The following is a 15956-nucleotide window of genomic DNA, read 5'->3' as shown; positions in this document are numbered from 1 at the left end:
CTCAAAGATCATCAGGTGGGACCAAGGCACATCTAACTTGGGTAAGACAAGACTAAAAAAGAAAAGTGATAACTGTTTCAAAACATTTCGCTTTCCTTTCCATCCTGCTGAAGATATCTTCATGGCTGTTACTGTTCTGTCTCTTTGAGCTCTGCATGTTGCCAAACATTGTAATCTAATAACACAACATTCCCTCAAACCAGACTGTGGCCTCTAAACTCAATAAAACTGGTGGGATTTAATTTCATCCTGGTGTTCGCGCTCCTTCCCTTTCCATCTCTCTCTCTCACTCTATGTGCACAAGGGGATAGTGCTGCTCTTCTAAACTTTCACCATCCTTCATCCCAGCACAGAGCTGGTGCAACACAAGGTTAGTGCAACATAACTTTGGCTCCAGAGACCTCAAATACAAGATTTGATTTCACTGTTAATGCTTCCAAATCAACCTTCAGTCGGGTCTCATCAGAGCCATGTGCTTTGACATAGAATTAATGGTAAAGAATTAAGGCAAGATCTCTTGGTGCATCATGTCCCTGACAGTGGATATTTCAGCAGGACCTCTGAAATGCCCTGCTCTGGGAGGCTGGCAAACACTCCCCAGGCTCTCAGCTGCTTCTCTTAAGGTTTGTTCTCCTGAAAATACTTGGCAATTGCCAAACATGTTTCCCAACAGGTTTTTGGGTAGGTGCCCATCACATGGTCTATGGGGGTTACTTGGGCCACTGTGTTTTGGTGAAGCCATTACACGGTTGCATTGTGTCCCTGATATATCACACATGCCATTTCTCTTCCAACCAAGCCGACTTGTCTCAATAATCTTTTTTTTTTTTAAGACTTGCACTTTGCCTGCATGCAGTAAGTCTTCAGATTGATGCTGCCCCTGGGCAAGAAAATTTGTTTTTCACCTCAAATATACTGGGTCACTGAATGCACATTTTGACAAGCCATGTGAAATTAAAGCGTTCACTGTCACTTTTTCTTCTCTTTCTTATTTTTTAAGCCTTTCAACCACATATGTTTCACAGAAAACAAGTGCTGGGAGAGGCCACCAGGCCCCAAAACCCTTGCCCTGCATTCTTACTCCTGCTACGGTTGCTGCTGTGCAGGTCTCCGGGGCTGCTGCCTGACTGGCTGTCCTCCGAGGTGGGGCTGAAGGCTGGGTTCACCAGCCCTGGCTCGTCTGTCATTAAGGCAATGGCCGCGGCTGCCGAGAGCTCGGGGCCCAGGGCGGCGACTGTGAGGCTGGAGCCATGGTCCGGGGAGCAGTCCTGGGAGCGCCTCTTCCGCTCCTTGGTAAGGCCGTAGTGGGATGCCCCTTTGCACCTGGGGAGAAGGGAGAGGAAGGAAAAAGTAAGAACAAATTGCAATTAATGTTGCCTGCTTACTGCAGGTAGCAGGGTCACTCGAAGTGCTAACTGCGAATGGCACAGGGGATGAGAAAATATGGGCGCTGACCAGCAGAGAAATGTGCCTGTCCTGTCACGTTATGCAATGAAAAAGGAGAGAAACTGCCCTTAAATTAGCTGGATTTACATTGAAAGTCTACTGCTGGCCAAGGGAAGAAAGAGAACTGCAGCCTTGCCTGTAGGCCCGTGTATAATTAGTTACTGTGGGGACAAAAGGACAGGGATAGCAAGTGGCTTGTTACACCAGGGCTACAGCCTGTAATTTCTCCCTTGCCTCTGGTTAATGAAAGAGAGCTGGGTGAGGCCTGACAGCTTCTTTATTTCTGCTGGTGAAATAAAAGGCAACTGACCCCGGCCTGTTCCTTGGCCAGCCTACGTGAGCAGTAGCACCAGGAGCCCAGTGCCACGCTCCTTCATCCACCCTCCAATTTTCCTGGTGTGAGGAGCTCAAGGCCAGCTGTAAAATAATTCAAGATTAAAGTCCAGCTCCTACATCCTGACTTGGCAGTGACAAAATCCTCCATTTCTGGTGGAGAGATGCCCGTGCTCCCAGAAACAGGTGACTTGTGACCCCACCTGTCTGTTCTGGGATCATCCCAGATGGCAGGCATGAGACTACATGTTGCATTTCTTTATCAAGACTTCCTAAGGAAAGTCATCTCAAGAAAATTAAAGGTCATTGTGCTCTGCATGGTTCAGTACTTAATTAAAGCTATAAAATACCGAAGAGACAAAGTGGCCCAAGGAGACAGCACCTGTGACTTATCTCCAGTGCCACTTCTACCCTGTGCCCATCCACTAGAACCTCATTCACCGCATTAAAAAAGAATCAGCCTTTTAATCATGATCTAATGAGCTTGGCCTACTTGCTGTTACAATTATCCCTTTCTTCCTAGCAAAAGCGAACTGATGACTTTCATAAAGTGCCCCGCAGGATGAACTCACTGAAATAGCTGCAGAAACCCTTGGGGACTGAAAGCTCTTCGTAATATATGGCATGCACAAAAGGCAATGCATAATACATACAGTACACAGCGCTAGTGGGTTAAGTGTCAGAAAAAAGAGTAGTATGCTGAGCAGAGGCCTTGGGAGAGAAATGATTTATGGAAGCGGTTCCTGGGACAGAAAGATGAGATGAGGACGAGTCACAGAGCTCTCTATGTCAGCTTTGGATCAGTGGTTTCATTTCTCTTACAATATTGGCTTTTTAAGAGAGGATTTAATTAAAAACTTTTTTAGCACTAAATTATGATTTACCAACACTTACCTCATACCACTTTTGGCAAATTCCTTCTTAAAAAGGAAAAAACAAAAACAAAAACATGTTGTATCACACTGATGCAGCTGTATGAATTGTATACCCACTTTAAGCTTTGGATGGGAATGGCAGAAACAGAAATTATTTCTAAACCCTTTCACAAGCAAAAAGATACATCTCAAAAGAAAATATTCTTTTGTGGAAGAGAAGGTTTCTCAACTATTTCAAAAGACAAACAAGAAAACACTTGGGGCACCTATTCTAAGACAAGGCTGCAAGAATAATGCAAAAAGGAAGGGAGGAGCTCTCCTGTCTCCACTGCAGCAGGCATTTTCCTATTCCTTCTTCCATAAAAAAAAGGGCTGACTTCCTCAATTCCTTGAGCTCTATCAAGCTGCATGTCCCCCTAGTATCCCACACCCAAAACGACAGGCAAGATGCTCTCTCATTTCATAGGCAGCAGAACCACAAAGGCTTCCCCAGCCTGCAGCCTACCTAGACTTCTCCAGTAGAATATTTTGGGAATCTCAGTCAGATTACTTGTGGTGGGATCACATTAGGTAATCCAGTCTCAGGAACACTCAACAAGAACACAAAGTTAAAAAACAGTCTAAAAAGCTACCGCAACAAAACAAACACGGGAACATGGCTTTGGGGTGAATTGTTCGCTGTTCTTCAGAAACAGACTTTGCCTTACAGAGATCCTGCAAAGATTCAGAATAAAGTAAGAGATATTCCTATTCCCCATTTATTTTCTTTGCCAGTAAATTTTTAGTGGACTATGTTAGGGCACCAGCCCACTGAGTGGGTCCTCAAAGGCAGATCTTTTGATGTTGTTGTTGGGTTGCATGAAGATTAGCTTGAAAATCAGAAGGGGCTCTGTGCAAAGATTTCCACCTGCATGGATTCAGCTGCTGCTGGTGTCCATCTGCATGGTGCTGCTGAAGCCTTCACTTTCTGTGAAATCCTTTCTTGCTGCTGCTGACTACACTACAGTTAGCAGCAGCAGTCCAAATGCAAGGAGCAGAAGACTGAATGCAGAGAGGGCTGACAAAGTTTAAGATGTGGCTTATTGAAGAAGACAACTTATCACGGCACAAAGCACAAATCATATCTTTCTAATTCTGTCAGAAATAGTTAAAAGAGAACCTAAGCACTTCAAGCATGAGCACTGAATCTATTTCTTAAGTAATTGTGGCAGCATAAATGAGCACAATGCAAGCCCTCTTTCTTCAGATTAACACTGTGTCCTTGAAGAATGAAAAAACTCCTCGAACTTGTAATAAAATCTGCAACAGCATCTCTTCACTTTCATTGTTTTCCCTGTGCTGACACTGCTGTGATAACAGAAAACAGAAAGAGACAACTGTCTAAGTGGAATCATATTTATAGTGTCTCAGCTACATTTTTCCATATGGTTGGCTTTGGCTCCCAGAAAAGAGAGATCCATAAAACAGCTACATGCCAGTACTAATTATCTCCCTCGCTATGATTATTAATCAGCTGCCTGATTTACAGCTGGAAGAGAGGGATGGAAATCTGAGCAGGATACCTGATTAACATGGGCCAGTCGTAAAGTGAACCCAATGCTGTCTGGTGGCCAAGGTGAACTGCAGATTTATGTTGCTTCTCAGTTGCTCTGGACAGAGAGTAATTCCATGCAGCCATATGATATCAAAACGAATTGAAGCCCAAAAGCAAGAGATAAAAACAGACATGAAAAATGTGTGTTGCACAGCTTATACCTTTAAAGTAGCATTGCTAGGTGTGCACGGGAAATTCAGAATTTCATTGATTTATTTATTTTCCCGTTTGCATGACCTCTTTTTTCAAGCAGCAGCACACTGTATGAAATCTTGGCTGCACGATGGTTGTCCTCTGCATGGGGAAGGACTTGTTCTCCCCTGCTGCGGCAGCAAATTCCAGGGGGAGTGGAGCCACGACTCCACTCATCCTCTGTTCATGACCTCCAATAAAACCCAGGCCAAACCAGTTTCAGCATAATAGCTCCCTTCTGATCCTAAATCCACAAAACCTCATGTGAGCTTTCTTGGAAGGCCATGGTGGCTGCTGAACCTTCACCCAAGCTGCAGACCTGTCCAGCTCCAAGGCAGGTAGCAGCGTTACCGTGCCCGTGCCCTGCTCTGCATGCAGGGGGGGTTTGAGATCCCATCTCCAGTGTTAGCACATCCCAAGTGCTGGAGCGAAGGGATTCAAAACCACATGTCTGCTTTAACTTGGTCCTAGTGCTTGTAAAAACAAACTTCAGTTAAACTCCCAGCCAACAGAAAAATTTCCACGTTATTTGCAAATTCAAATGAAAGCAGTGGCTTCAAAACAAAGACGCCTTTCCCTTGCAGCGTCCCCAACTCACACAGCAGAGCAGGGAGGGCCTGAAAGTGAAGCTGACCACAAGGATTTCCATTTCCCGGGCTGACATGGGAGCAAAACATAAAGGCAAAACATAAACAAGGAGAACTGTGTTGATTTTTCACTTCTAGGGATATAAATGAATTAAAACAACAGGGAAAAAACATATGTAATTATAACATATTTTCTATTTTACAAATGTGCTGCTTTCTGTCTGTGTCTCTTCTCAGGCTGCCCCAGCTCACACCTGACTGCCCAGGCAGGGAAAGGCAGTGGCTCTGGGGAGCATATTGGGAAGCCAGCCAGTGCTGAAGGGCCAGCTCTGGCACAGGCGAAGCGAGCAGTAGCGCTCCCTGCCCAGCTCCCGCTGTGCTCTCCTGACCTCGCTTCCAGCCCGCTCGTATTTTGGTACTGTTTTGTTTTAGCACAGCAGAGGCAGACACATTGTCTGAGTGCAATTAAGAATAATGTATACAAAGCACTCGCAATTGCCCAGCAGAAGAAAATACTGCATAATGGGCTGTCATCGCTGATCCGAAGCTAAGCCCTGATTAGGGCAGACAAGCATGTTTCAGCTATGACCTCGCAGCAAGCAGTCTTGTCCTTGTGTAAGTTGGGTTTGACACAACCCTGGACCAGAAGTACCAACAGTGTGCATCACGCCCCGACCGCATCACACAGCTCTGTACCCTGAACCGATCTGCTGGAAGGGCTGATGGGGACACTGAGGGCCACCAACAAGGAGCATCTTGGATAACCTGGTGATGATGGCCTCATTTGTGGGACCTCACAACACCAGAAGCTCCTGCCTTTGCTGGGAAAAGAGGAGCTGGCAGCTCCTGCCCCACAGGGGCCAGCTGTGCAGTGCGCGTACCAGCAGTGACTGCAGTCCAAATGTAACCTGAACATCAATTGTATGGATTTTAGATCAGATGCCCAAACTCTAAAACCTTCTAAAACTCCAGCCTAACTGAGGGAGCTGACTTGGTCAGTTTGCAGGCAGAGCTCATGGCAAGTCTTCTGGTGCCAACAGTACACCAGGAACTGGAACCAAAAATGAAAGAGGAACGAGGCACCTAAACTCCAGCCAAATCCAGAGTTACACATGGATCTAAGCTAAAAGACAAATGTACAATCTCCTTTACAGATCAACTAAATCAGTGCCTAAGAGGCCATCAACATCTTCAATGGGAAGGTGACTAAAACCCTGCTGCTCCTTGCACCCAATGATGCTGTATCGTCCCTGCTCAGAAATCTGTCTCTTGTGAATCCCAGTCCTGAATACCAAATTCCTCTTATTTCTATATATAAAAATCACTCTTAGAAATAAGGGATTAGCAGTACAGTGTGGTGAAACAACCCTTTTTCCTTGGTATTTCTGCATTCTTGCAGAGATTAACCACTGTGTGAACTCTGCATATGAAAAAAGCTTTGTAAATAAGTACATTAATTTTATTTTAATGGATTTAATTTTGCTGCCTTTTCCACCTTTTATAAAGGATTTTTTCATGTCAGGAGCATTCCTTGGGCTACTGTGACCACCAGCTATGTCCAGGATGGTCCTGCCAACACTAAACCTTCCTCAATAGTTATAAAGAAGAGGAAGAGCAGTCTAAAAAATCATGCTTAAACTCCTGGGTTACTATTTCCAACCAATACTCACTGAAAGTAAGGCTGCAAAAAATTTTTCTAAACACATAACTAGATACAGACTGTTTCCTGCAGCTGCACCTGAATTGCATAATAATGCCAGCAACATTTCCAGATGCTCACCACTGCAGTGCTATGAGCTCTGCCCTGGCACTTGTGCACTTGGTTGTGCTCTCTGATGGCCTCCTGTACTGCAGTGCCATAGGTTTGCCATTTGTTTGGGAAAAAATGCTCATTTTCCACCTAACTTAAACGAGAAATTGTCCTGATTACTATTGCTCTTTCACTTCAACATGCCAATGACCATATAAACAAAAGCCTTTCATGGACCAATTCCTGACACCTGGGGCACTTGCAGGGCAATCAGGGCTGGCTGGGAAGGAGGCATGTATTAGTGACTAGATCCCCATAGCCTCCAGCAGGTTGAGGATGAGCTATTCAATCCTCTGCTTCCATAAACACAGCTATTCTCCATGTCAGCATGGTGGTAACCATGATAGAAGCTCATATGAGGCAAATGGCTTCTCTGTCTGGCTGTCAGAGAGATGTTCTCATATTATTCCCTCTCTATTGTCAGCCAGAGACCTTTGCTATAGTATAAACACATAGCAGATTTAGTGGTTCTATATTTCTGCATTACTACTCTATAAATATTTATAAAGATTCTCATAACATTTATTTCTTTAAGCTAAAGCTATTTAGCTTAACTACTTTCCCACAAGAAAGGAAAAACCTTTAAAATATCTATTATTTCAGTTTAACATCGCGTATTCCTGTTACAGTTTCCTAGTGTTTTTTGCTGCTTTTTGTTTTAATGGAGCCATCATAATTCAACAAACTCTGCCACTACCTTACTAGTGAAGCCTAATGTTGTGCTGTGTCCTATCCATAAAGATCTGACCCCAGGGAAGGGCTGTCATTTTCACAATGCTCTTGCACTATGACGCTGTCAAACAAAATATATTTGTATATTATATAAGGAACGTGCGCAGGCATTGCTGTGTATTTACTCTTCCATGTCAGCTACTCTGTATGAACCTGGGTGTACCACGAGAAAAATGACTCTTTACCTACAGTTCCCATAGATTAATAAAAAGCTTTTCTGAGAGCATGAAGAAAACACATACTGAGCGTTGTTTATAATGCCTATGTTTGTCATCAGCTACAAGGATGTGCTCCCGTTCCTATGGTTGCTGAAGACGAGGAGCCAGGAAGGCTAGAGGTTTTGGTACAGTCCCCTTAAAGCGTCTTGCATTGATGAAGAATGGAAGAAGAGATGAGAGTTCAATTCCCACAGTTCCCAAAGCTATACAGGGAACAGACAGCCAAAGCCAGACACAAATTAAACAAGTGCTCTGCTCTCTGCAGCAGGAACCAGCTTCCCATTTTAAATGGGACTGTTTACGCTGAGGGAAGGGCCTCCAGATTTCCTACTAGTTTTCAGGGCAGCTGAAAGAACTTGGAACACATTTTTATTCTTAAATGAATTGTAAAGATTAAATTTCGTGTACATGCTACCAAAGTGTCATGTAACATGTGGTCATGTTTAAGCTTATTTCACCCCCCCTCCTTTTCTTTAAAAAGCCAAAAATTGCATTTCAACCACCAGCGTTAGCTTCTATTATGAAATATGTAGGAACCCCTGTCATGGGAACAGGGAATTGGAAAGAATAGGTAAACAAGACAAGTTGCCTGCAGTTGTGGGCAAAAATCATGGCTGGGATAGTTGTGCAATGATCCCTGTTGTTGTTGGGGCTGTGTACAAAACACTGGTCTGGATTATGTTCTCTCCCTCCCCTGACACCTCTCCCAGACCATTACTCTGTCACTGATGATTTTGAAACTACAACCATCCTGATTTCTCTTCAAGACTCAAGCACCATTTCAAATTCTAGTCTTAAGCCATTTCAGTAAATTGCAGCCGTGTTACACATCGGGAAATGGAGCTGTAAACTGCTAGCGACAGCTTAGATGGGCAAGTCAGCACATGGGCTGGAAATGCTGGCTTCTTTCAGGGATTAGCGCAGCTCGTGCGTCTTGCCTAACACAACTGCTACTTTGGAGAAGCTAATACTTACAATTTAATTTGGGCCTTAGCCTTCTGTTGCCCCTTCCCCGCCCATGCCTGAGCCAGGAGTGCTCTATGAGCACACAAGAGCATCAGCAGCCTGCTTGGTATACAGCCCAGGCACTGCTATAGCTCCTGTGCTCCTTTTAAAGGTAGAACAGCAGTAGACCATGAATAATAAAAAATGAGGAATTAACCATTGTGAAAGACAGCAGTCAGCCTATTAGTTATTATTTGCTGCTAGATTACCATAAAGAAACATTTTTTGGTCACAGGGAAGATTCTGGCCAGCAGCACAGAACCGCAGTGGTCTTATGTGATGCAAAACAACTGCAGTATTTATTTACAATGAACTTCCTCAATTAAATACTGAAGTTCTCCAAGAGTAATCCAACAATATTAAACATATTTTATGCATGCTGCTTACACCAGTTGATACAAACCAGGGAAACAGAGGAGTGGCACACAACCTATAGCTCCTTGCAGGTGCTCTGGTACCAGCACAGTAAGGAACCTATGAGTACATGGGTGGGACATTCAGAGCAAAATGAAAAGGAAAATAAGATACAGCATAACGGAAACAGCATTTTTTTTTTTTTTTTTTAAACAGTGAGAACCTGGAAACCTTGCCAATGGCTTCTAGTGCTTTTAGCATTCAACAGCTTACAACACATCATTAATCCTGTTCAAGGGGTATATGAAAATCCTCAAGTTCCTAGAAATCCTCAACTTCAGCAAAGCTGGAGGAGCTCGATTAAAACTTTATCAGGTGCTTTCATCACCTTGCAGAATTGCACTGTTCTCTACGCAAAACTCTTCAGAAACCTCAGCCTTCCGTTACTCTTAAAGAAGGGTAAAATGGAACATTGCATCAAAAGGAAGTGACAAAATATGAACTCAAAACAATCCCAAGAGATATGTTTATGGAAAGCTTAATTGCCTACCAATACCTGTACCTTCTTTTACCTACAGACGGCGCACATGAGAGAGCAATCTCACACAAGGGGTGTTAGCTGGGTATGTGGAAAGCAACATAACTCTTGCCATCAGCAGCTGTCAGCTTCATGTCTGACCGAAGGCTGCTCAAAGAGCAGCACTGGTATTCTGCAGGAGATTCTGACCACTGAGTTTGCCTTGTACTAATAAAGTAAAGTCTTTTTACAGTAGGAAATCAAGATGATACACAATGAGAATGCAGAAGGATCATCGAATAGCTACCTGATTTAGAAAACTGAGCCTGGAGAAATCAGAATATTTGTACAAAGTTTCAAAAGAAATGCTAATGCTTCTGAAATCAAGTTATCTGAGCTAAAAATGACAAGTGTAAAGACAAAGAGATTCTTAAGGCACTGCAATGCTCATAATACAATCCTCTACATTGTGTTTTTCAAACTATATGGACACCCATATAATTAATGCCAAGAATAAACACCAGTTCTGTTGATTCATGTGTTTTCATGTTTATTCAGTGTTTTGATCACTGGATTGTATTCAACAGGTATAACAAGTCTCCCGGAACTTAGCATCTCTGCATTGTCTTCACCTCCTATTATCCCCACCTATACTATAAAAAGTTTATGATGCAGTGAGAAAAATATGCTCGCAATGGGACCAGGGAGTTTGGTTCTTTAATAGGATTGACACTATGGGAACGACAGAATCAGTGTAGCTCGATTCTTTCAGATACAGACTGAAGTGCCTCCCAGACAGACCTTTTGCATTTACACATACTTAACATACATACATATATATATATATATATAATTACAATATCTGCTATGCCATGGACTCAACAAGCAAGCAGGACTTTTGTTGGCACAAAGCAGCGATGCAGATAAGATTCTAGATGTAAAATAACAAAAAGTGAATACTGCAATCAGTTTCAAAGTGGTTTCTATCCAAGGCTTGGATTTACTAATGTTGTCTCCACTGGAATTTAAAATTACAAGAAACACTAAGGTTGTAGCCAGTAAGTAATGACTGCTGTCTTTATGCCTTCTTATTGACAGAACATGCCATGAAGGGTGACCCACAGGTCTGGCTGTGGTGACAATTGCATCTCAGTGACCCAAAAATCACATAAGGTTCCTTTTAGGTCAGCATGGATATCTAGATTACATCACTAACACATCTTGGTAAAAATTGTTCTCTGAAAGTTGCTTCCTCTTGGGGAAGGTCAGAAAAAGGAGGTCTTAACGTGCCTTCTCAGGAGTAGAAGGAACACAGAGGTCCCTGTCAGGTGCCCATCTGAGTGCTGAACAAATGTCTTCGCCATCGTAAGATGCGTCATAAGATGTCACAAATGTTTTCCTTTTTAAAAAAGTTTTCCCCTCTTGTCAAATTCACTGTCTGATATTCAGTAAGGACTTTGAGTCAGTCCTGTAAGAAGTGAACTGCACATGACTCATGAATCACTTTACATAAAATCCTAAAAAAACACGGTCTCCTTGTAGGGGTGAGGAAAGCATTTCCTGTTGTATCACAACTCAGGTTCCAGGATTTCAATCAAAACAGGTTTTGACAGTGGCATAAGAAGTACACAAGTCACACTGTTGACTGAATATCTCGTTACATGAAGTTTCTGTGAGTATAACATAGCCAGCAGTACATTTTGCTTATCTCATTCTACAGAATCATCATCCTGACTTCTGCTCACCCTGCCTCCGCAGTCCTCCCCTTTGCAAGTAGGACTGGAAGAAGATGGACCTGAGGGAAGTTAGCAGCCAGTTTTCAGAACAAAAATTCCCAAACCCAATGGGCATGCAAAAGTCCCTTCTGCTTGTGGCTTTATGGTTTCGCTGAGGTGAATATGAGATGTTGAGATGTTTCAGTGAGATACTTTGCCCTTCTATGACAGTAAACACACATTGTAAAAGCATTTAAAGACTCCAGAAAGTCTATATCCAGCCACAGTACAAGTATGGCTGGAATGTTGTTTACAATCCTCTGAAAGCTCACATGGTAGGAAATGCTCACTATATGGTGCTGTAAAATTATGAAAAAATGTTCTCAGATCACCCTTCATAACAGAAGTATCAGAAATACTCAAAACTTGAATTCCTTTAGCCAAATCTGAAAAAAGCCCGTTCCACTCAGTCTTCTCTCCACATGCACAGGCAGTGCTGTACTCACTAATGAGGAAGCCATGTGATGATGCAGTTTCCCTCCTGTTGTTCAGGGACTACTGTTAGCCTCTGCTTGGCAAGGGAGGCTGAGAGAGCTCACTCCTCACTTTTTGGGAGTGTTTTCAGCACAAAAACATGTGTTTGGGTAAGCCTAGTGTCTGCTCCTCCTCTTGAAACCCAGCCCAGGTGCAGCAAGGAGGATGGATTCACAGAGGTGGATTGAGCAAGAAGGAGCCTGACGCTATCACCAAATGGAAAACAGGTGCCCGGGGAGGGGAAATCCTGCTTCAAAGGCTGCTGTGGCTTTTTTGGTTGAAGCTGGGAGAGGTTTACAAGAAAAGGCACTGTTCTCTGTTAGTCCTGACAGTATCTTGGGGAAAAACTGACAGTACTACCCAGGCATAAGAGCCTTTTTTTGGTCTGAAGTTGAAGCAGTGACCCTTGAAGCATAAAAACACAGGCTGAGAACCTCTCCACAAAAATCTGTCTTTTCTTAGACCATCAGGGTGCAACTGATGAATCAAAGGAGATAATGCGTAAACTATGGTAGAAGCAGGGATCCAGCCCTGGACTCCCTTGGACTCCCTTAATGACAGAAGGTGCCTTCATAAGTGGGTACCATACTGCCAACAACACAAAATGGATTTCCCTGCCCAAGGCAAGTAAGAGAAGGAGAAAATCAGTTTTATACAGTATGTTACTTTTAGCCCAAGTTGATAAGGCTGCTGCTGCTTCATATTCATTAGCTTGCAGATACCACAGGTTTCTTTGGGTTTTTGTTGTCATTTCTGCTCTCTCAGATGGCTATTTTTGAATGGTTTACATAACAAAGAAGGTTTTCACTCCTTTTCTTTTTATTATTATTATTCAATTATTTTAAGAAATGTTCATGTTAAGAGGCTGTCATTTCACGCTGTCCCCTTACAAAACATGCTAACTTATCTACTCATTCTGTTAAAACACAGGAAATAGAATTAAAATCACAAAATTTTCTTTAGAAAGCTGATTTTTCCTTTTTCCCTTTATGCTGCTGCAGACATGCATTCCAATATTGAAGACCTATCAACTATTTTTGCTTTGAAAATTAAAATATAAGCCTGATGGCTGCAGCTGGGCACCTAGAACACCGTGGGTACACCTGAGCAGTAGGTTTGGAGAGCTGAACCTTGAGCACGAGCTGCAGTCATACTCCCCTGGGCAATCCAGGATGGTGGCCTTGCCCCTGCTGTCCTAAGAGAGGGCACAACCGGCTTGACCTTGCTGCCCCTACTAGAAGGGTCTGGGCTGTGATGCGAGAGGCTGCCTTGAAGTAGAAGCAAGCTGTGAGTGCTCTGTGACAGGTTGTGACTCAGCCAGCCTCTGAGCCCAGGGCCGTTTCAGCGCAGGCTGTGATTTTGTGAACGTCACAGGTCGAGGAGACTTGGGTCTTGTTAGCTGTAATGACAGCCCCCCTGAAGGGAAACCAAGGTGGCATAGGAAATGATGTCAGTTCATTATCGGCTCCAAAGGGGGATAATTACAGCCTGCCTTCTTCCAACTGAGGTGACCCTGGTCCTGGAGAAGGGAGCTGGCAGCCTGAACTCCAGCAGCGCACTCGTGCTGTGCCTCATTGCCTGCTCATTTTCACAGCAACACACTACCTGCGTCATGACTCAAGGTGACCCAAGCTATCACCCACAGCCAGGATCTCCAGCTGGACATCTACATTGCTGGCGGACGGCTGCATGCTGGGGGCATCGGACTTGTTGGCACCCAGACATGTATAAACTGAATTGTATTCACTTCATGCAGATATTACCCCAGCAGCCTGTCAATGCAGATGGCTAATCTAGCCAAACTGACCAGCTTTGTAACACAGAATAATCTTACAGCTACAATAATCAAATTTGCTCTGGTTGCAAAATACCCACCCCCACACAGACATGAACATCAAGGATAAAAAAATAATTTTGACCCAGACAGACTAAACAAAATCAGTACTGCATTTGTGTATACAAGCAATTGAGACATTACTCTTTGTTTTAGTATTGTTTGCAGTGACTCGGACCAGTATTTGGTGGTTTACTGATCGTCAGCAGGTTGTACCATCTGAAGGCTGAAGAGCTCCTTAAATGTCTGTGAAACACAGGCTGTGCCTGGAAGCGCAAAGCCAGGTGCTCAGCACTCAGCACTGTGTGTTTATAAGGGTGCAATATGCAGGGAAAAGGAGGAGGAGGAAAACAGGGAAAGAAATACCTAACAATTTAGTGACTGTAAACAAAACAACAGCCTCACAGCTAATTATTTTCCTATTTCCTTAAAAGATACTTAAAGATGTCACAGCATCCTGCAGGAAGGTTTGCTGAGTACTTTGATATGGGCTTTAAGGAGACCTTCCAAAACTGAACATAAGTGGTTCCACGAAGGTCAACCACATCAGCCTCCAGAGATGGTGCTGCTTACTAAGGGGTTGTCTGCAGGAGGGAAATACATGATTGCAGTAGTGGTTGTGGAACAATACCTTAGCCACACTATGTAAATTATATGTGTAGAAACACACATCCCAGAATAGCTTCCCTGGAGACATCCCTCTTTTGAAATAAGAGCATTCACCAGAGAAGCTGCCCTAGAGTAAGAGCAGCACGGTCGCTTTTTTATGGATCAGCTTCAACTTATGGGCTTCATTATTGATCAACTTCCTTGAGTGATTAGAGCATCTCTTCAGAAGAACCTCTGTCCTTTCTTCCCTGCCCCCATTTTCTAGACAGCAAGTAGAAACTGTTGGACCTCTCAGTGCCCATTTTAGATCTTCGTTTCCATATGTCCCTGCACACCCTGTAACTGCAGGCTCTGCATCCAGGGCTCTTATCTTCACACTAGACAGCAGTTGTGTACAATCATGGTATCAGCACAATTATGGCTTGTTTTCAGGTCTGCCCATTCTACAACCCACAAAGAATCAGACACATTGAGGCACAGAGATTCATGCTCATGGTCATAAGTAGCACAGGAAAGAGAGTCAAGAGATCATTTTGCTACTGGGGGACGAACAGATCTATTGATTTTTCCTTTGATAACTTGTTCTCTGTTAATTAGCATGTTTAAAGTATAATTTAATCAACAATGCTCTGATAAACTTAAGAGGGGAAAAGAGGTCTCCTGATTAGTAGGCAGACTTTCCTGTCTGCATCCTTAATAAAAGAACCCAAGTCGCTGAAAGGTGGTTCACTTGGCCAGCTGTGTCTCGTGCAGGTTCAGGATCAGTGAGAATATGACATTTTCTTGAAAGAAGAAGCTGCCATGGCTCACTACATGGGCATTCACTGGGTAGATTTCAAGAAGTCTGAGGTCACATTTTGCACCATGAAGGTGCTGAAGAGCCCAGGGACATCATTTTGCTGGTTGTGCTGCACATTGCACAAACCCACGCCTGTGCTCTCATTCATCAGAGAGAAATTGGATCCTAAGTGATTTTGTGATTTACGTGTCTGTTTCTCAAATGGAGTTCATTATTTGTAAAGTTAGTCAGACCCAGGCTTCCTGGTAAGTGTTTTCAAGAAAGGACTATGACTGTGCGAAGCACTATTTTGGAGACACCTATTGTGCTGTCTGCTGGTGACAACTCCCTCGACACTTTCTTCTTCCTCTCTGACATTTCCAAAAAGAACAGCTGTGCTGCTGACAGTCCCCCCCTGCCAGGGAAGTGGCTGTTATCCTCCCCTCTCCTCAGCGCCCTTTCCAGAGTCTCCTTTTCTTCTTTTGCGCTTTGTGCTATGGGAGGTTGGAGCCACAGTGGCTCTTGGACAGGCCTGGGGCTGCCTCCTAGCTTCCTCAGTACCCAGGGCTCCCTGAGTCAGTGGGAGGAGGGGGACAGAGGGAAGGAGAACTGTCATATGGTGCCATAAAAATCCCACTCTCCAGCGCTGCCAGAAAGATAAGGAGGAGTCAAAAAAAAAAAGCAAATAAACAAACAAATACCCCAAAACACACAGAAGCTTTTAGAATGAAGACCCAAGCATTGAGATCTCAGTTCCCTACAGCCAACAAAAGAACTCTGCTTCCTTCTGCCTGGGACATCATGGTGAAACCGAGATGCAAAA

General features: G+C 43.7%; 1 protein-coding gene across 2 annotated transcripts in view; it reads right to left on the bottom strand.

Annotated features, from left to right (window-relative positions):
* Positions 1 to 15956, bottom strand: part of LNX1 (ligand of numb-protein X 1) — a gene marked incomplete at its 5' end in the record, with an annotated part of 62646 nt that overhangs the window by 31843 nt on the left and 14847 nt on the right. For both annotated transcript variants that reach the window (XM_082760191.1, XM_082760192.1), the window contains one exon: positions 1082 to 1323. In XM_082760191.1, the coding sequence (XP_082616317.1) occupies positions 1082 to 1323 (242 nt within the window). The remainder of the gene's footprint in view (positions 1 to 1081; positions 1324 to 15956) is intronic.

This window comes from Aythya marila (genome assembly GCF_965140915.1).
Source record: "Aythya marila genome assembly, chromosome: 4".
NCBI classification, from domain to species: domain Eukaryota; kingdom Metazoa; phylum Chordata; class Aves; order Anseriformes; family Anatidae; genus Aythya; species Aythya marila.
This window is presented reverse-complemented; position numbering and strand designations above follow the sequence as displayed.